This window comes from Pyricularia pennisetigena, chromosome 3 (genome assembly GCF_004337985.1).
Source record: "Pyricularia pennisetigena strain Br36 chromosome 3, whole genome shotgun sequence".
NCBI classification, from domain to species: Eukaryota; Fungi; Ascomycota; class Sordariomycetes; order Magnaporthales; family Pyriculariaceae; genus Pyricularia; species Pyricularia pennisetigena.
In genome coordinates, this window is record NC_043742.1 from 6,310,338 (window position 1) to 6,325,225 (window position 14,888).

General features: G+C 50.1%; 3 protein-coding genes across 3 annotated transcripts; 2 read left to right on the forward strand and 1 right to left on the reverse strand.

Moving 5' to 3' along the window:
• Positions 1-3,559: 3,559 nt before the first annotated feature.
• PpBr36_03456 (uncharacterized protein) lies at positions 3,560-4,540 on the forward strand (the record flags this gene model as incomplete). Its single annotated transcript, XM_029890628.1, has 2 exons — positions 3,560-3,581; positions 3,843-4,540. The coding sequence occupies 2 exons, from the start codon at positions 3,560-3,562 to the stop codon at positions 4,538-4,540; spliced, it is 720 nt and encodes a 239-aa protein (XP_029754258.1).
• A 3,185-nt stretch (positions 4,541-7,725) lies between these two features.
• PpBr36_03457 (uncharacterized protein) lies at positions 7,726-10,948 on the forward strand (the record flags this gene model as incomplete). Its single annotated transcript, XM_029890629.1, has 3 exons — positions 7,726-7,824; positions 7,902-8,450; positions 8,510-10,948. The coding sequence occupies 3 exons, from the start codon at positions 7,726-7,728 to the stop codon at positions 10,946-10,948; spliced, it is 3,087 nt and encodes a 1,028-aa protein (XP_029754259.1).
• A 931-nt stretch (positions 10,949-11,879) lies between these two features.
• On the reverse strand, positions 11,880-12,485 carry PpBr36_03458 (uncharacterized protein; the record flags this gene model as incomplete). The annotated part of the gene is made up of 2 exons (XM_029890630.1): positions 11,880-12,242; positions 12,411-12,485. 2 exons carry the CDS (start codon positions 12,483-12,485, stop codon positions 11,880-11,882), a joined length of 438 nt encoding a protein of 145 aa, XP_029754250.1.
• Between the last annotated feature and the right edge of the window lie 2,403 nt (positions 12,486-14,888).

Here is a 14,888-nt window from a genome sequence, read left to right on the forward strand (position 1 = left end):
GGGTTATAAAGGAACATTGCCAAGAAATCAAAGAGGAAAAAAACGCAAAAGCCAAAACCCCAAGACGTCGAAAGCATGCCGAGCCCGTCTTCGCCCATGTTGGCTGCCGTTGTACTGTAATGTAGGTGACATCAAGCATCAGAGGATGTACCAAGTCGCCAAGACAGCCAAGGGCTTGGGAGGAGTGAGCTTACAGGACATCGATAAACATAGTTGCGTCGTTGGGCCGTGGTGAGATGCAGCCGCGTACTCCAATTGGGCGCATTCCGTCATTCCTCCTACCTAAATGCCTGTCGCTGGCACACTTGCGGCTCCATCGGACCCACTTCAAGTATTCACGCCAAGTACCTTGGCGGCGGCGTGCTGCAAATTTGATGAACACGACCCCCACAGCACTTGGAGAATTGCTCGCCGTTTTTGCCGAAGACAACAAAATTTTCTACTTTTGTGCCGTTGAGGCTTATGAAACTTTACTTTTGGTACTGAGAACACATACTTTGCTTCTTTTGTTGTTGCCATTCGATGTCACGAGACCATTCCTATGAATTAGGTGTTAGGGTCTATTGTTCTGGAATGCTGCTTTAGTGTATGGACCGGGCCAGTCGGTGAACCTCTTTGGCGAAAACGCCAGGGAAAGCTAAAGAACTGAAAAAAAAGAAGAAAAAAAAACACGACCCTTAATGCCTTAATGCGTAACCTTGATAATCTAGCCCACTGGCATGGCTCCTGGGGCGATCTTGTTGCTTGGCGTACACTCCAGCCAAGTCACAAGACAATCATTAAAACCGACGGCTTGCTTGAGCCGGGCAGGGAGTACTTGGCAGTCCCCAAACAGCTTGCCAGCCAAGTCAGATTCTTAGATTGGAGCGATATGAGACCCTTTATCCGGGCTCCCTGTGAAAATTGGAATCTTTTTTGTTGTCATTTTGCCGGTTTGGCAATTTTCATGGCTTGTCTGTCCACGATATATCGCAAAAAAAGATAGCGTTGAGCCCCGACACTAACTCGATATTCGGCGGCAGAAACCTCCGGAGACCGCACGGTGGATGTTAATCTACGGCAGGCACACCGTTCCGGTTGGACAGTGCGTCAGACAAAGAAGCAACCCCAGTGCGCCCAATAGCCCTTGGCACTGTTCAGCTGGAAGAGTGTTCTCCAGCGGGCAAATATGTCATCTCATTAAGGTAACTTTCCCAATGTTCAACAGATGGTTCCGATGATTATTTGAGCCCCCAAAGAACCCTTACATGACCATCTTGGTTCCTCATATGGACCTCTCCCCTCATGTATGAGCACGTCAGAATTTCATAAAGCCTGAAAAAATGGATTGCTACAGTACACCTCTCGGCTACATGCAACCCTCATCGTCCGTCGTCATCAATTCTATCTTTAAATCGTACCATGTGTAAAACTCAGCAGTTTTAGGTTCCACATTGCCAAGAGCCAAGAGGCGCTGACTCCACGCGGACGCCTCCGAGGAGGCGAGACAGAAGAAACTCGTGGAAACACTCAAAAGGCCAAGGTGGGTTTACCTTAGACGCCGGCAAATGAACCATGTCTTCGCAGCCTTTGCAATCGCTGGGCACTCTTGACTCTCTCTAGGCGCCTCGTTCCCGTTACAAGCCTTTTTTTCACCGACCTCCACTGGCTTCTAGACTTGGTGGTTGATATTACATATGCATCGCCGCATCAGCTTGAGGAAATCACAGAAGAAAAAATTACCTGCAAAGTCAGCTACCTGGCGAAGGACTGCTGGGGGATAAACGAGTCCTCGTGACTACTTGTTGGCCTGCAAACTGTGGGCATATTTTATTGGTTAAGTAGTACACGCTGAAAATCCCGTCAATGTCCCGCTTTGCCTGTGATCAACCTTTCCTTTATTTGTACCATGTAAATAAAGTACTACGCGCGGGGTAAATGCGCCAGGACGTGAGTAACGCAACCATAACCTCGCATGCCTTGAATATTACTCGGGAAGCCTAGCTCAGGTGACCGCCACAATAATGAGCTATGCCATACCCAGGATATTGGGTTTATTGGGACTGAAATGTAGATCTTCATGTTTTGTACTGTTTGAAGAATTTTAACCCACAAGCACATCTGATAGCCTTTTCATCAAAACCAAGTATCAAGGATATACCTGCGTTAGCTCTGGTAGCGCTAAACTCCCTTCTTCGATGTGACGTGGCGCAAGTGTAAGTTGTGCACCTTTAGCAATGGAGTCTCCCTGGGAATATAGAGACTTGCATGCGAATGTCTCGAGTCGGGGAGCTCTCGACGTCATAGTTCCTTGACGTACAATCGGAAATCATTATCAGCTTGCTCTGGTGATATCATATATGCCTTATCTACACATGAATCAAGTACTCGTTGCGCATTCGAAACCAAGCTTACAGTCCATGCAGGTGTGATATCCCCCACATTCACACATGGGCCAGCTGCTAATGAACTGCACCCGGAGTGGCCCAATTACTCAAACACGTGCGTTATGAACTGAGTTTAAAGCTACGTGCCTCTAGTTTTTTCTAGTTATGCGTGTATGGCTATGGCATGCAGGAGAATGGCGAGCATGGCCAATCGGTAGAGAAAGTTGAGGCAAACATCTTTTTCGGTACGAGACCTATCTGAGCTGATGCGGTGCAGGGTAAGTGGGATTCAAGGCTACCTAGAGAGACAGGCGTGTTCCCCGCAATTGGCAATTGACGAATGCACGCAATCCTTCCCCAGAGAGCAGATCTGGCGACCGGACCTTAAGAACAACCCATGAGCCGGGAAGCCTGCTAGGGTGGGTGCTGCTGAAAAAAGCGGGGTTTTGTGCTTCCCTCGTCTGCCTTTCGAGCTTGCCCGCCGCCATCCCACTTCATCCCTATTTCTTCAACCCTTTTGCGATCATAGACAGTTAAAAATGCTTTTATTGTCGATGTTTGCTTCTCAGAGTAAATAACAGCTTATTGCCTCCATGAGATAAGACTGACTGCCTCTAATAATTACATGAGCCCTCGACTGTGTGGGGTGAATGTTCTGTCGGTACTTGTCGCCACGACAGTGAGAGACCCGTCCAGCCGCCTTGATACTAAATGGTGATGAATACGGTCTGGACTCAGGTCCGCTTGGTGGAGGACTCGATGGAATCCGACTGGGGATGTGGTTGGTTGTTTCAACGGCTTTTACTCGATGTCATCCCGTAGTAACTTCTTAACCGACCCGCCGGCTTGTAAACGCTCGTCATGGTGAGCGGGGACATGAGGCTAGACCTACTGTTTCTGTTGCTGATTGGCGCGCCATTTCTATGTGTGCGACGTGCATCTCGGAAGTAGCATCAACATTGTTCCTTCCAACCTCCGTTGTATTCGAGCTCGAGACCTCCGCTCTGTTCCTTGAATAGCCTTTCTTGAACCGTTTCAAAGCTATCCTCTTTCCATCGACCATTCGTCAAGCTTTCGAATAGTATTTTGCCTTATTTCAGGTTTTAAATCCAGGGCGCAGAGCGCATTTTTATCCACACAGCTGTACCTAACAGTTATTACCGCGCTACTCCATTCGGTAGAATTACGTCACCATGGCCAGTGAAGCTCCTGCCGGTAAGCTCCTCCAGCTCTGATCCCCCGCGCATCAATTGCCCATCAATCAGGACAGGCGCAATGTCTACCTCAACTAGCATACGACCTTTGTCATTTTCATGATATGATAGACATGTGGACGGATGTTGGGGCAATGCGCTCAGGACATTTTTATGACCCTAGATACCCCTGGGTTATCGCCGGGCGCAGCTCGGAGCTCCCATAAGCTTCGAATGCAGACCGGTTGAGAAGACTACTAACAATGCTCTTCTGCGAACATAGCTACAACGTCTATTACCGAAACTAGAGCTCCAGAAAAGCCACCTGCTGACCCTATCACCGACTCTGCGACAGCAGGCGACAAAGAGAGCGACCCAGCCACCAAGGATAATGGCACGGCCGCGGCAACATCCACAACTCCAGCTCCTGTCGTCGACACAGAAGACAAGACCAAGCCAGAGGCAACAGATGCACCAAAGGAACCAACCGAAACTTCTGTAACCAAAGAGGGTGCAAAACAAACACCAGCTGCAACGGTCGATAGTACCTCGAAGCCTACAATTGGCATTGCATCTGCCGTTGCCTCGGCGGTTCCAGCAGCGCCGGCGCAGCTCCCAGTTCCGGGTCCTGTAACCGAACCCTCATCCGCCCCAGAAACAGCCAAGGCGGCAACTAACGGCACTGCCCTCACTGAGACGGTCGAGACTGAGAATGACGACGCCAAAGCCGGCGACAAGCGACCAGCCGAGGAGCCAACGGCTGGGGAAAAGTCTGATGGACCTGTTACAAAGGTCAAAGATGCAGTCAAAAAGGCAGTTGAGCCACTTGCAAAGAAAATAAAGACAGACGACAAGGTTGAGCAGGCTGAGCCGGAAAATGGTACTAACGGCGTCAAGCGAGGCAAGTCGAAACGTGAGAAGAAACCGGCGGCGCCCGTGGGAAGGACCGAACGTAAAACGAGAAGTCAGGGGCCTTTGTGAGTGTTTCAGGCAGAAAGTCCTTGTGTGTTTATAATATCGCAGTATGAAGCGATGATTGCCGCCGACCAGTCTTATTTCGGCGGATATATACTTGGCTACCTAGGTTGCCCGTGGTCATCCCCATTTCAAGGAATTGTCTTATCTTTCCTTAATTTCGAGGCGGTTTCTATTTTCGGCAGTTTGTCAGAAAAGAATTGTCTTTTTTTATTTATTTTTTTCTGAGGTCAACAGTTTTTTTTTCCCTCTCCATTCTGATGCCCCCGTTCGAGGGCGCGTATTTATCTGGATTCCTCAATTTCGCATGTCTATTGTTCCAATGAACTTATTGCCGTTGGTTTCTTGATTCGCCTGCTTCTAGTTCTCAAGGTTAGCATATGTATATAAAGGAACACACGCAAGGCGTGTCCACCTCCAAGCAATCGAATCATTAGTGCATCCTAAGCCAGGCGCAACGGAAAATAGCCATTGAAAATTTAGTAACCATAACGATCATTTAAGCCACCTGGAGCGGGTAGAAATTTTTCCAGTAAATGGTTTCGCGAGGCAAGTCCCTAGTGGTTTGTGACTAGTCTAGTCGCGGATATAAAATTCTGTGATCCAAGCTTGGTATGTGTTCAGCCCATCGCCGCTAACTGCTTGCTCTTACTGTAGTGATCGCCGGGCGGAAGGTCCCTTCGAAAAAAAAAAAAAAAAAAAAAAAAAAAATCAACTGTCGATCACCGATCAGCGCCCCGTAAACAATGTCACGGCCTTATTGGCATGGTTCGAACTGGTGCGGCCTGGGCCGGGCGGTACCGACGTTCTTACACATGGTACTAAAGTGCAGACAGCGAGCATTCCAAGATGTGGCGGATGGTGTGTTGAATCGGAACGCTTCAGCGTTTGCGAATTTAGTGCAGCATGCTGCATACGTAGGTAGACTTACTAGCTACGATGAGGGATGCACAATAGCAAGGACAGGGTAAGGTAAGATACCTCGGTTTGCGCAGGCTAGAGTAAAAAAACATCAGGGTCAAAAAAGCACAGTCTCGTTGTTTTGCCACGCAATCAGGTGGGATCAAAATATTGACGCAACCAGCCCCTCCTCTCGCTCAAGCCGTGGCCTGGTAGCCGCTCTAGTCATTGGTGGCTTGCAAAACGGCGGCTCCTGGGCAGAACGATAAGAAGCTTGGATGTTTGCGGTCCGACAGCGCGCCAACTTCTTTTTGCACATGCCTTTCAGCGAGGATCACGCTTGAAGAAGAGTGAACCAGCAATCACCTGCTAGAGCTAAGACTAGACATAAACCTGAACCATGGCGGTAGTGTCCGGGCGGGCACATCCATTGTATACGTAGTAGGAGGGTGCACGTTTGCATTAAAAACATCAGATGGCATCCTTATCACCTGTTGTGTTGACTGACTTGATCGGGTCCGTGGGATATGCATGGTAATTACCACAGGACCGTCTGCCGCAATGGCAAACCAAATCTGATAGGCATTGACCTGGTTAATGACAAACGGGGATTTTGCTGCTGACAGCGTTTCGCGAATTCCCAACACCCTGGAACGGGGTCCCTTAATTCATGTTATTATAAGGTGCCGTCTGCAAGGCACAAACACTGCATTCAAGGTTTTTATGATGGACAGAACATGGGCGGATAGGGAGGGAAAAAAAAAGTCGACCCTCGCCTCGCTTAGCAGCAAGCCTTGGCCCAGGAATGGATCAACCTATGAATCGAACAATTGGATTAAAAACTGGCAAAATGCGGGCGTGCCAACTGTACAAATGCAGGGTGGCACAACAAACAGAAGTCTTGACTAGAAAGCTCGTATTGTGACGCCCCGGAATTTTCCTAATCCGTCCGGCGGCCTTGGTGAAGCCGATAAAAATAGCTGAGCTCGAATTCCATAGGACCGTTCTCCAGAACGAAGCTGGAACTGCCAAGTGGGAATGGAACCCATGAAAACCCACCCAACAACAAGGACTTGGGAGGCCGCGCGATGGACACCGATCAGCTGCACAGCCGCCAGAATAACGAGCCGCCCAATAGAATGGACCCGCTCGTCCCTCTGTTTTGCTCGAGGAAAAGTACCCACGGGCAGCACACGACATCTCTTGCAGTGTATTGCCTGTATTTGCCCTGCGTCATGGCACTGCACGTACCCCACTAGATGCTCTGTCGGTGATCCACTTGGGCCTGCGAAAAAAGAAGAAAAATCCATCGCCCCTTTTCCGTGCGCCTTTCCCGGAGTTGCTTAATGTGGCGGCAGTACCGAGCAAAATCTGAAAACTGAAAGGCCACCCCATAGGGATCAATTCGTCACGTTTGATGTCTTGCTTAGGGTACCTTGTCTTGTTTCGTGCAAAGTAAGCAAAAGAAAGGAAGTGAACGGTCAAGTCCTTTTTGAATTTTTATCTCCCCAGAGGATTTTTGTTTTTGGTTTCTGAAATTTCACTCGCTATTTGCATCCCTCAGTACGCGGTGGCGTAGTAATCCAACAAATTCCCGTTACTCACAATCCTTACGGGCCGCGTTTTACATTGTACTGTAAATTCTGTCCACGCCCACGCCTAGGCCCATAGATAGATCCAGGTATGCATTCGGATAAAGATCTTCCCCCCTTATCGGGCTTCACCCCAATCCCTGCAATTAACATGGCCGCTTGTAACAACTAACTGACCACCATTTTTGGAACAAAACGTCTTCTCCCTCTAGACCAAGACTACCGGCTTTATTCACTCGTTTCTTTGTTGGTTTTCGGGGTCTTTGTTGTTCACCATCCACTCGTTTCTGTCCTACAGTACAAGCTTCTCTCTCGTTACTGGCGTTTCATCATTAGCCTTTTCTTTTGCTTTTGCGATTTTGCGAAAACAACAACAGAGCTCCGGACTCGCCACACCTGTCTCCTACGATACACGGGAAGTCAACCGAACCACACGACAACGACAGCGCAACACCATCCTCTTGGGAAAACGGAAGCCGACAAACAGGGTGCGATATTTGTGGTATAATTACACCGGTCGGCATTGGTTCATCCGAAGAATCCGGGAAGCTTTAAAGTTCGGACCAAAGCCCTCACATCAGATCTCAGTTCACGATTGACTGGCCTCGGCTTGCCACTGAGCCTTGACCCAGGGCAATCTGTACTATCGCCTGGTTTCGCCTCTCACAGTTGCCCTTCGTGGGCCCAAAGTCGACGGCAATGGAGTACATAGAAAGAAGGGCAATGGTGCTGCTGTCTAGGCAAGAAGACCCAGCCACCCAGCTGCTAAAGCTTCTTCAAGACCCTTTTAACAATATTGTAAGGACTTCTTTGGATTTGTGGTGTCCCAATGAGACTGGGAAATTGTTTACTAACCACTCATAAAACCGAAATAGCTGCAAGTCCGATCAGTATGGTCATCGCTTGCCTTCTCCGTCGCCATCTGCGCAGGCATCGCCTTGCTATTTTCCTTCATCCGCCCCTACAACACTGTCGTCTACGCCCCCAAGTTGAAGCATGCCGACGAATCGAAGGCGCCCCCTCCGCTGGGCAAGGGCATCTTTGCCTGGGTCGTACCGTTATGGACCACCAACGAGAAGGAACTGATCCGCCTGGTGGGAATGGACGCGGCATTGTTTTTACGGTTCCTCAGGATGTGTCGAAACATGTTCTTTGTCCTCGCCGTCGTCACATGTGCCGTGGTTATCCCGATAAACAACAACAAGAGCGGCGATAGGGACAACCCCGATGTCGACTGGTTGATGAAGATCACCCCGCGTAACGTGTCTGGAGAAATCCACTGGGTCACCGTGTTTGTGTCTTACTTTTCGACTTGTACCGTCTGCGGTTTCCTGTGGTGGAACTATAGGAAGGTTCTCCACATGCGTCGAGAGTACTTCCAGAGTGAAGAGTACCAGAACAGCTTGCACTCACGGACATTGATGGTATGTTTCCCCCCGACTTGACGTCCTAGGGCAAGTCCAAATGCTTACCATTTAATCAGATGTACGATATCCCGAAGAGCATGGCCAACGACGAGGGTATTGCCAGGATCATCGACGGAATCGCACCCAATTCTTCCTTCTCCAGGACTGCTATCGCTCGAAATGTCAAGATTCTACCCGAGCTCATCAAGGAGCACGAAAAGGCCGTGCGAAAGCTGGAAGTGGTTCTTGCAAAGTACCTCAAGGACCCCAAGAATCTTCCCCCGAATCGACCACTCTGCGAGCCCTCGAAGAGGGACCGGTCGTATGGAACTTACCCAAAGGGACAAAAGATCGATGCCATTGACTACCTGACGCAACGGATCAAAGATCTTGAGATTGAGATCAAGGAGGTCCGTCTCAGCGTTGACAAGAGAAACACGATGGGGTACGGATTTGCCTCCTACTCAGATATCAGCGAAGCCCACGCTATTGCCTATGCTGCGACCAAGAAGAAGCCGCTGGGTGGTGCCATAATCACCCTGGCCCCTCGGCCGAACGATATCATCTGGGACAACATGCCTCTGAACAGCTCAACCAGATCGCGCAAGCGATTCATAGTTACGTTCTGGATTGCGGTGCTCACATTCCTCTGGATTGCCCCGAACGCCGGAATTGCCATGTTCCTGGTCAACTTGAGCAATCTTGGCCTTCTCTGGAAGGCTTTCGGGCAGAGTCTGGCTGATAACAGGACCTTTTGGGGCTTGGTACAGGGTATTCTGAACCCGGCCCTTACCTCACTTATCTATCTCGTTCTGCCCATCATCTTCCGTCGTCTGATGATGCGGGCAGGTGATCAGACCAAATCTGGAAGAGAGCGACACGTCGTGGCGAAGCTTTACTCCTTCTTTGTTTTCAACAACCTGATCATCTTCTCTCTTTTCAGCTCCCTGTTTACCTTCATCTCCAGCTTGGTCCAGCAGGTCAACAAGGGGACTGATGCTGGCCAAGCCATCCTCAAACAAAAACTAGGCCATGCCCTTGTGATTTCGCTTTGCAACATTTCTCCCTTCTGGGTGACCTGGCTCCTTCAGAGGCAGTTGGGTGCTGCCATTGACCTTGCCCAGCTTTGGCCCTTGATCTACAGCTTCTTCAGGCGCAAGTTCTCTAGCCCGACCCCTCGCGAGATGATTGAGCTTACAGCACCACCTCCCATTGATTACGCGAGCTACTACAACTACTTTCTCTACTACGCCACCATTGCTCTCGCGTACGCAGTCATTCAGCCATTGGTTCTCCCGGCAGCTGCTCTGTACTTCATCATCGATGTGGCGCTGAAGAAGTACCTCTTGCTGTACGTCTTTGTTACCAAGACCGAGTCTGGGGGTATGGTCTGGCGCGTGCTATTCAACCGTCTCGTCTTTGCAACCATTTTGGGCCAACTGGTTGTCTTTCTCACCGTCTGGGTCCGCGGAGAGGGACAAGTCGAAGCCGGCACCCCAAAGACTCAGGCCTATGCTGTGGCGCCGCTTCCAATTATTATGATCATATTCAAGATCTACTGCAGCAAGGTCTTTGACACAAAGATCAAATACTTTTCGACCAAGTTCGTTACAGGCGGCGATCCGGAGGCCGGTATGCCCGTTGGCAAAGAATCCCACCGCAACGATCGTCTGGCGGCTCGCTTCGGTCACCCAGCGTTGTACAAGCCTCTCATTACGCCCATGGTTCACGCCAAAGCACAAAACATACTCGCCTCGGTGTACCAAGGCCGTCTCTCGGATGGAAGGGAGGCTGGTACCGGCGATACCATGTCCACTTCCGGATACTCAGATACTTTTAATCTTGGCCCGATGCATGCTGGCAAGCCTGGCAAGTCAGCTACGGCCATGCCTGGATTCGAGGTGGTGCCTGAGTCTAAGTTAGACTTCGAATACTACAAGAACCGCGATGAGTTCTCGCAGGAGCATGGTGGCGGGGACATCTTCAACACTAGACCTGGCACCCCAAGCATACCAAGCGGTCCGGACTCCAGACCAGGCACGCCAGTGGGTGGAATGACTGGTCGTCGCCAGTTCTCCGGGGCACATGGCATGCGTCCGCCCGCTGACCCGTACGCACGCTCCGGATCGCCCGGGCCAGCTGGGTATTCGGCATACTCCCCATCAGGTGCCTCACCTGGGCCCAGTTACCCAAACCATGCTTCTCCTTACGGCATGACCCCAACCCCATACGGTCCGCCATCGGCAGGCTTCGATATGGCGCGCACGAGGTCGCCCCTCTACGGGATGGGTATGTCTGCGAACGAAAGCGGTTCGAATCTTGTGAGCAACGCGGCGGGGATGCCAAAGTCGAGGCCACCTGCTGCGCGTGATAGCTCGCCCGACACCCCCGGGTCGACGGCTCCCGGCATGTTGGGGGGCGGACCCTACGGATACGGGAACCTTCCTCAGGATGATGTTCAGGATCCTATGAGTTATGACTACTTTAGAGGTGGGAACAGCGCTAGACGTCGCTGAGATTGTCTTTTTTTTTCGCTTGACACTAGGTTTTTGGCTTTTAAAAGGAAAAGAAAAACGCAACTCATATTTTTACATCGGAAATCTTCAAGGCTGGGCGGGGCTGTCATCAGCGATTGTCTTTTTTTAATAGGTCAAGGACAAATCTGGCTCCATTTACTTGGCTAAACTACCTTTCTTGTCCCTTCTTTTTCCACCATTTGGACATGGTTTTGTCATGTTCACATGTGAAAACGATTTCTACAGGAACTTTACGATCTTGGTCTTGTTCGGTCATCTTTGTCTGCTGGGCTCACCGCATATCACATTTGTAATGCTCGCATAACCGGGGCGTCTTGTTGAGTCTAGACAATCTTTTTCAAAAAGAAAAGCACTTGATTGTTTGTTAGTAAAGAAGTAGTTGTATCTGCTTGGTGACCCGAAGCATTTGGTTCTGTTTATTGACTCCATCACCAAGTTGGCACGGCTCACGCATGTCTATCGAAATCGTTTGGTTTTTTTTTTTTTTTTTTTTTTTNNCCAAATATCTTCACCAATCTTAATAGTGTGGTTTAATAAACCCAACCAACAGAGCAACTCGCTCCGGCTGCCATCCTTCGCAGTCGCACTTCCATCACTACCAGCATTCTCAGCCTTCATGATTCGCAATGGTATGAGCCTTCCATTGCAACACTAACATCAGTAATTGGGAAAAAATAAGAAACTGGTTGTAAAATAAACAGTTTAATTTACACAATCCGCAAGATATATTCTTGGAATTCGAGGAACCAGCTGACCGGCACCGTATTATTGAGGAAGCAGCAGGAGACAGGTTTCTCGCCAAGGTCACATCCTTCATCGAGATATCACCGTGACCATCCCTCCCTCCTTTGCACGCTTCTATATATCCCAGTAAGCCCCACCCCCCGAAAAGAAACGAAAAAGAAACCCCCTACAGCAAGACGACGGCAGCGACCAAACTCCCGAGCAAGCCGATGGGGGCAGCAGCGGGCATGGAGGCGGCTCCCTTTGTGCCGCTGCCCTGGGCGGCCGGGGGACTGGTGGCGGCTGGGGTAGCGGAGGTGGTGTTGTTGCCAGAGAGGGAAGGGCACGAGACGACGTTGGGCACGGACACGCCGTTGGCGGTGCAGAGCTGGTTGGCAAACTCGATGGCCTTCTTTTGGTCGTCGGCGCCGCAGCCGCCCGGAGCGGCAAGGCAGCAAGACACGTCCTGGATGAAAGTGTTGCTCGAGCAGACGCACTTGGCGTCGTTGTTGCAGCCTGTGCCGCCTAGGAGTTTTGTCGCGCAGTTTGTCTAGAAGAGGAGGTTTTGTCACGGGTCAGGAGTTAGTTTTGGGGGGTTTCCTGGTCGTTGGCAGCGCGTCACAAGGTGTTGGGTCGTGTCATCGACCGACTCCAGGTGCAGCGAGGATCGGAAATCAAATCAAAATCAACAATTCAGATCGAACAAGTGAGAACGTACAGCGCAGGTAGGCAGACCACCGAATTGGGCAGCGGCGAGGCCACCGAGAGCTGCGACGAGCACAAATGACTTCATGTTTGCGTGTTGTGTGGCGGGTGTTTGTGGTCTTGAAGCAGGCGACGCTGATGCGAATTCCTTGGGGCTCTGCTATGTGGCAGTTAGTGTCTGCAGGGACTGGTTAATTGTGTGGCGTCGCTGCGGGGGGATACATGAGGGTTCGGCTAGGAAAAGTGACAGTAGCATATACACACCACTAGAGAAAGCGATACTAGACTTGGAGCTAGCAAGACTGAGACCTGGACACGATGAGGTGCTACGTAGGCAGTACGGTGTCGGTTATCGGCAGGTAGTTAAACTCGGAAGAATGGTAGCTACAAGTGGAAGAAATGTAATTACAAGTGGAATTACCCATAACCAAAAAAGTAAAATATACCACCATCTGTTTACCCACGAGCCAGGGAATCCCTGTTGAACAAAGAGTCGGAATGCTCTAGAGGTCCCGATACCCGTTGAGTTCGATTGGCTTCGTTCTCCACTTCATGCAGTTGAATCTCGTGCGTGCTGCACAGCACCGAGGTCTAGAAAATGGGCAGACACTTGGTACAAAGTACACTGCCCACTCGTACACACGTACCTACTGTATGTGAATGTGAATGGTAAGATGGGCAGCTTTACCAGGGTCAATCTGTAGCTTGTACATGGGACAAGGTCGATTAAATTATACGAGGCGCTTATTGGCTGGCAATTCAAGATGCAAACCCCTGCAAAATGTCCAATCTTCATTTGTGCCCAACGTTTACCCCCGGCGCAAGCTTCCTTGGTATTGGTTGGCCTGGTCCGCTTTGCATACCAAAGTTGGAGATTTCGGGGTTGCGGGGTTCCAGGGTTGCAATTGCCTGCTACCAGCATGTCAGAATACTATACTATACTGTATGGACAAACACCACAAAAAAGGCAAGAAGGATGGTTTCAATTTTAAAACAACCCTGCATCCTGCGGGCTTGGAAAAACTCTCATTATCTTAGGATGCGAATTCTCTTCCATGTTTTCTCCCAATCAAATACGCATTCCCGCTTCCTCGAGCCTCTTGGGTAGGGATGGTCTCATCTCTGCCGTATTCGCTCTTGATTTTCGTCATTAACTTGGACATGAACAGTCAATAACAGTGCCGGGCTTGGCATGTGGAGCACGTGCATCTGCCGTCCAAAAAAAAACTAACTAACTACGGGGAAATTGGAAATTCATAATCGCGGTTCAACAAAATGTTGCTACCACTTCTTCCCACTGGATGAACCGAGTGTATTTGTGCGGGCCGACTCGTGCCTGAGGGAAAGCACGAGCATGTCTAACTAACATTTCGACCTACAATATTTGTCGCCATCCTATCCAACGCGCCGCCGCTGCACTCGAATACCATTGTAGTCTGTCAATTGGACGTTTACTACACGCACGGAAACCAGACATACTTTTTTCTGCACGGACGTTGTGCTTTTCAAGATCGACAGCATGTCACTCATGTACGTTAATGGGTGACATCAGCCGTTGTAACCGCCGTACACAATCGCACAGTCCACCGTCTGGTCTCAAGTACTGGAGCCGCCACTTGTCAACTTTAGTTATCTATTTATGCAAGCGCCGAAAAGAGGCCGTAATGGGGACGATGCTCTACCACTTGAGATGCTACCATGTGTTGCGCCGGGTCGGCTGATTGAGAAAGAAAAAAAAATCCATACGCATCCTTATTGTTCACTTGCAGATGTCCTTCCGAGTATGTGGGCTGTTACTCACACATTTTTAGGACCAATCGCGCAGGTCATTCTCGATACTCGGTTCATTTTCTGCGGCTGTAGAATGGAGCAAGCCCCCGTTATTCCATCAACTCGTCCCAACTAACACGACTCAAGTTTTGAGGCCGTTCGATGAGACGGATCTCAATTGCCTCGTGCTACGCGTCTTCAACATACCGAGTTTCCGGGCCGTGATAAGGCCGGTCTCGCACAATCTGCTGTTGACCAAACTGGCCCGCCATCAATACTACTGCGAAGTACATGGGTCTTTGGCCGTACGGACGTCTACATAGCAGGTCCTTATCTTCTGTTCCTCTTGCGGAAATACCGACGCCATGGTTCAGGCCACTTTTCGGCATGACTAGCCATCGATGCCGCTCTGTTGGCAAGCTGTGGTGGTATCTGCGCAAGAACCCAGTCACGCAGAGTTCAGGCAGAATTGCGAAGGCTGTTTGAGGAGCTGGGGTTTTGGAGCAGCTAGCATAATTGCAGTCGTCACGCTGCCTCGGCTACAGGAACCCATATCCGGGCGCCTTTGGTCTGGAGATTATTGTATGTCACAGTGTCCACGCTGCGGTTGTCTATTGATTGTTTTCGCCACCACCGTCTTAACGATCTCGACCCCAAGAGCCACAATGCTCCCTGCTGCTGTGAAGCTGCTCAAGAAACAACGGACGAGCCCTTCTGGTCC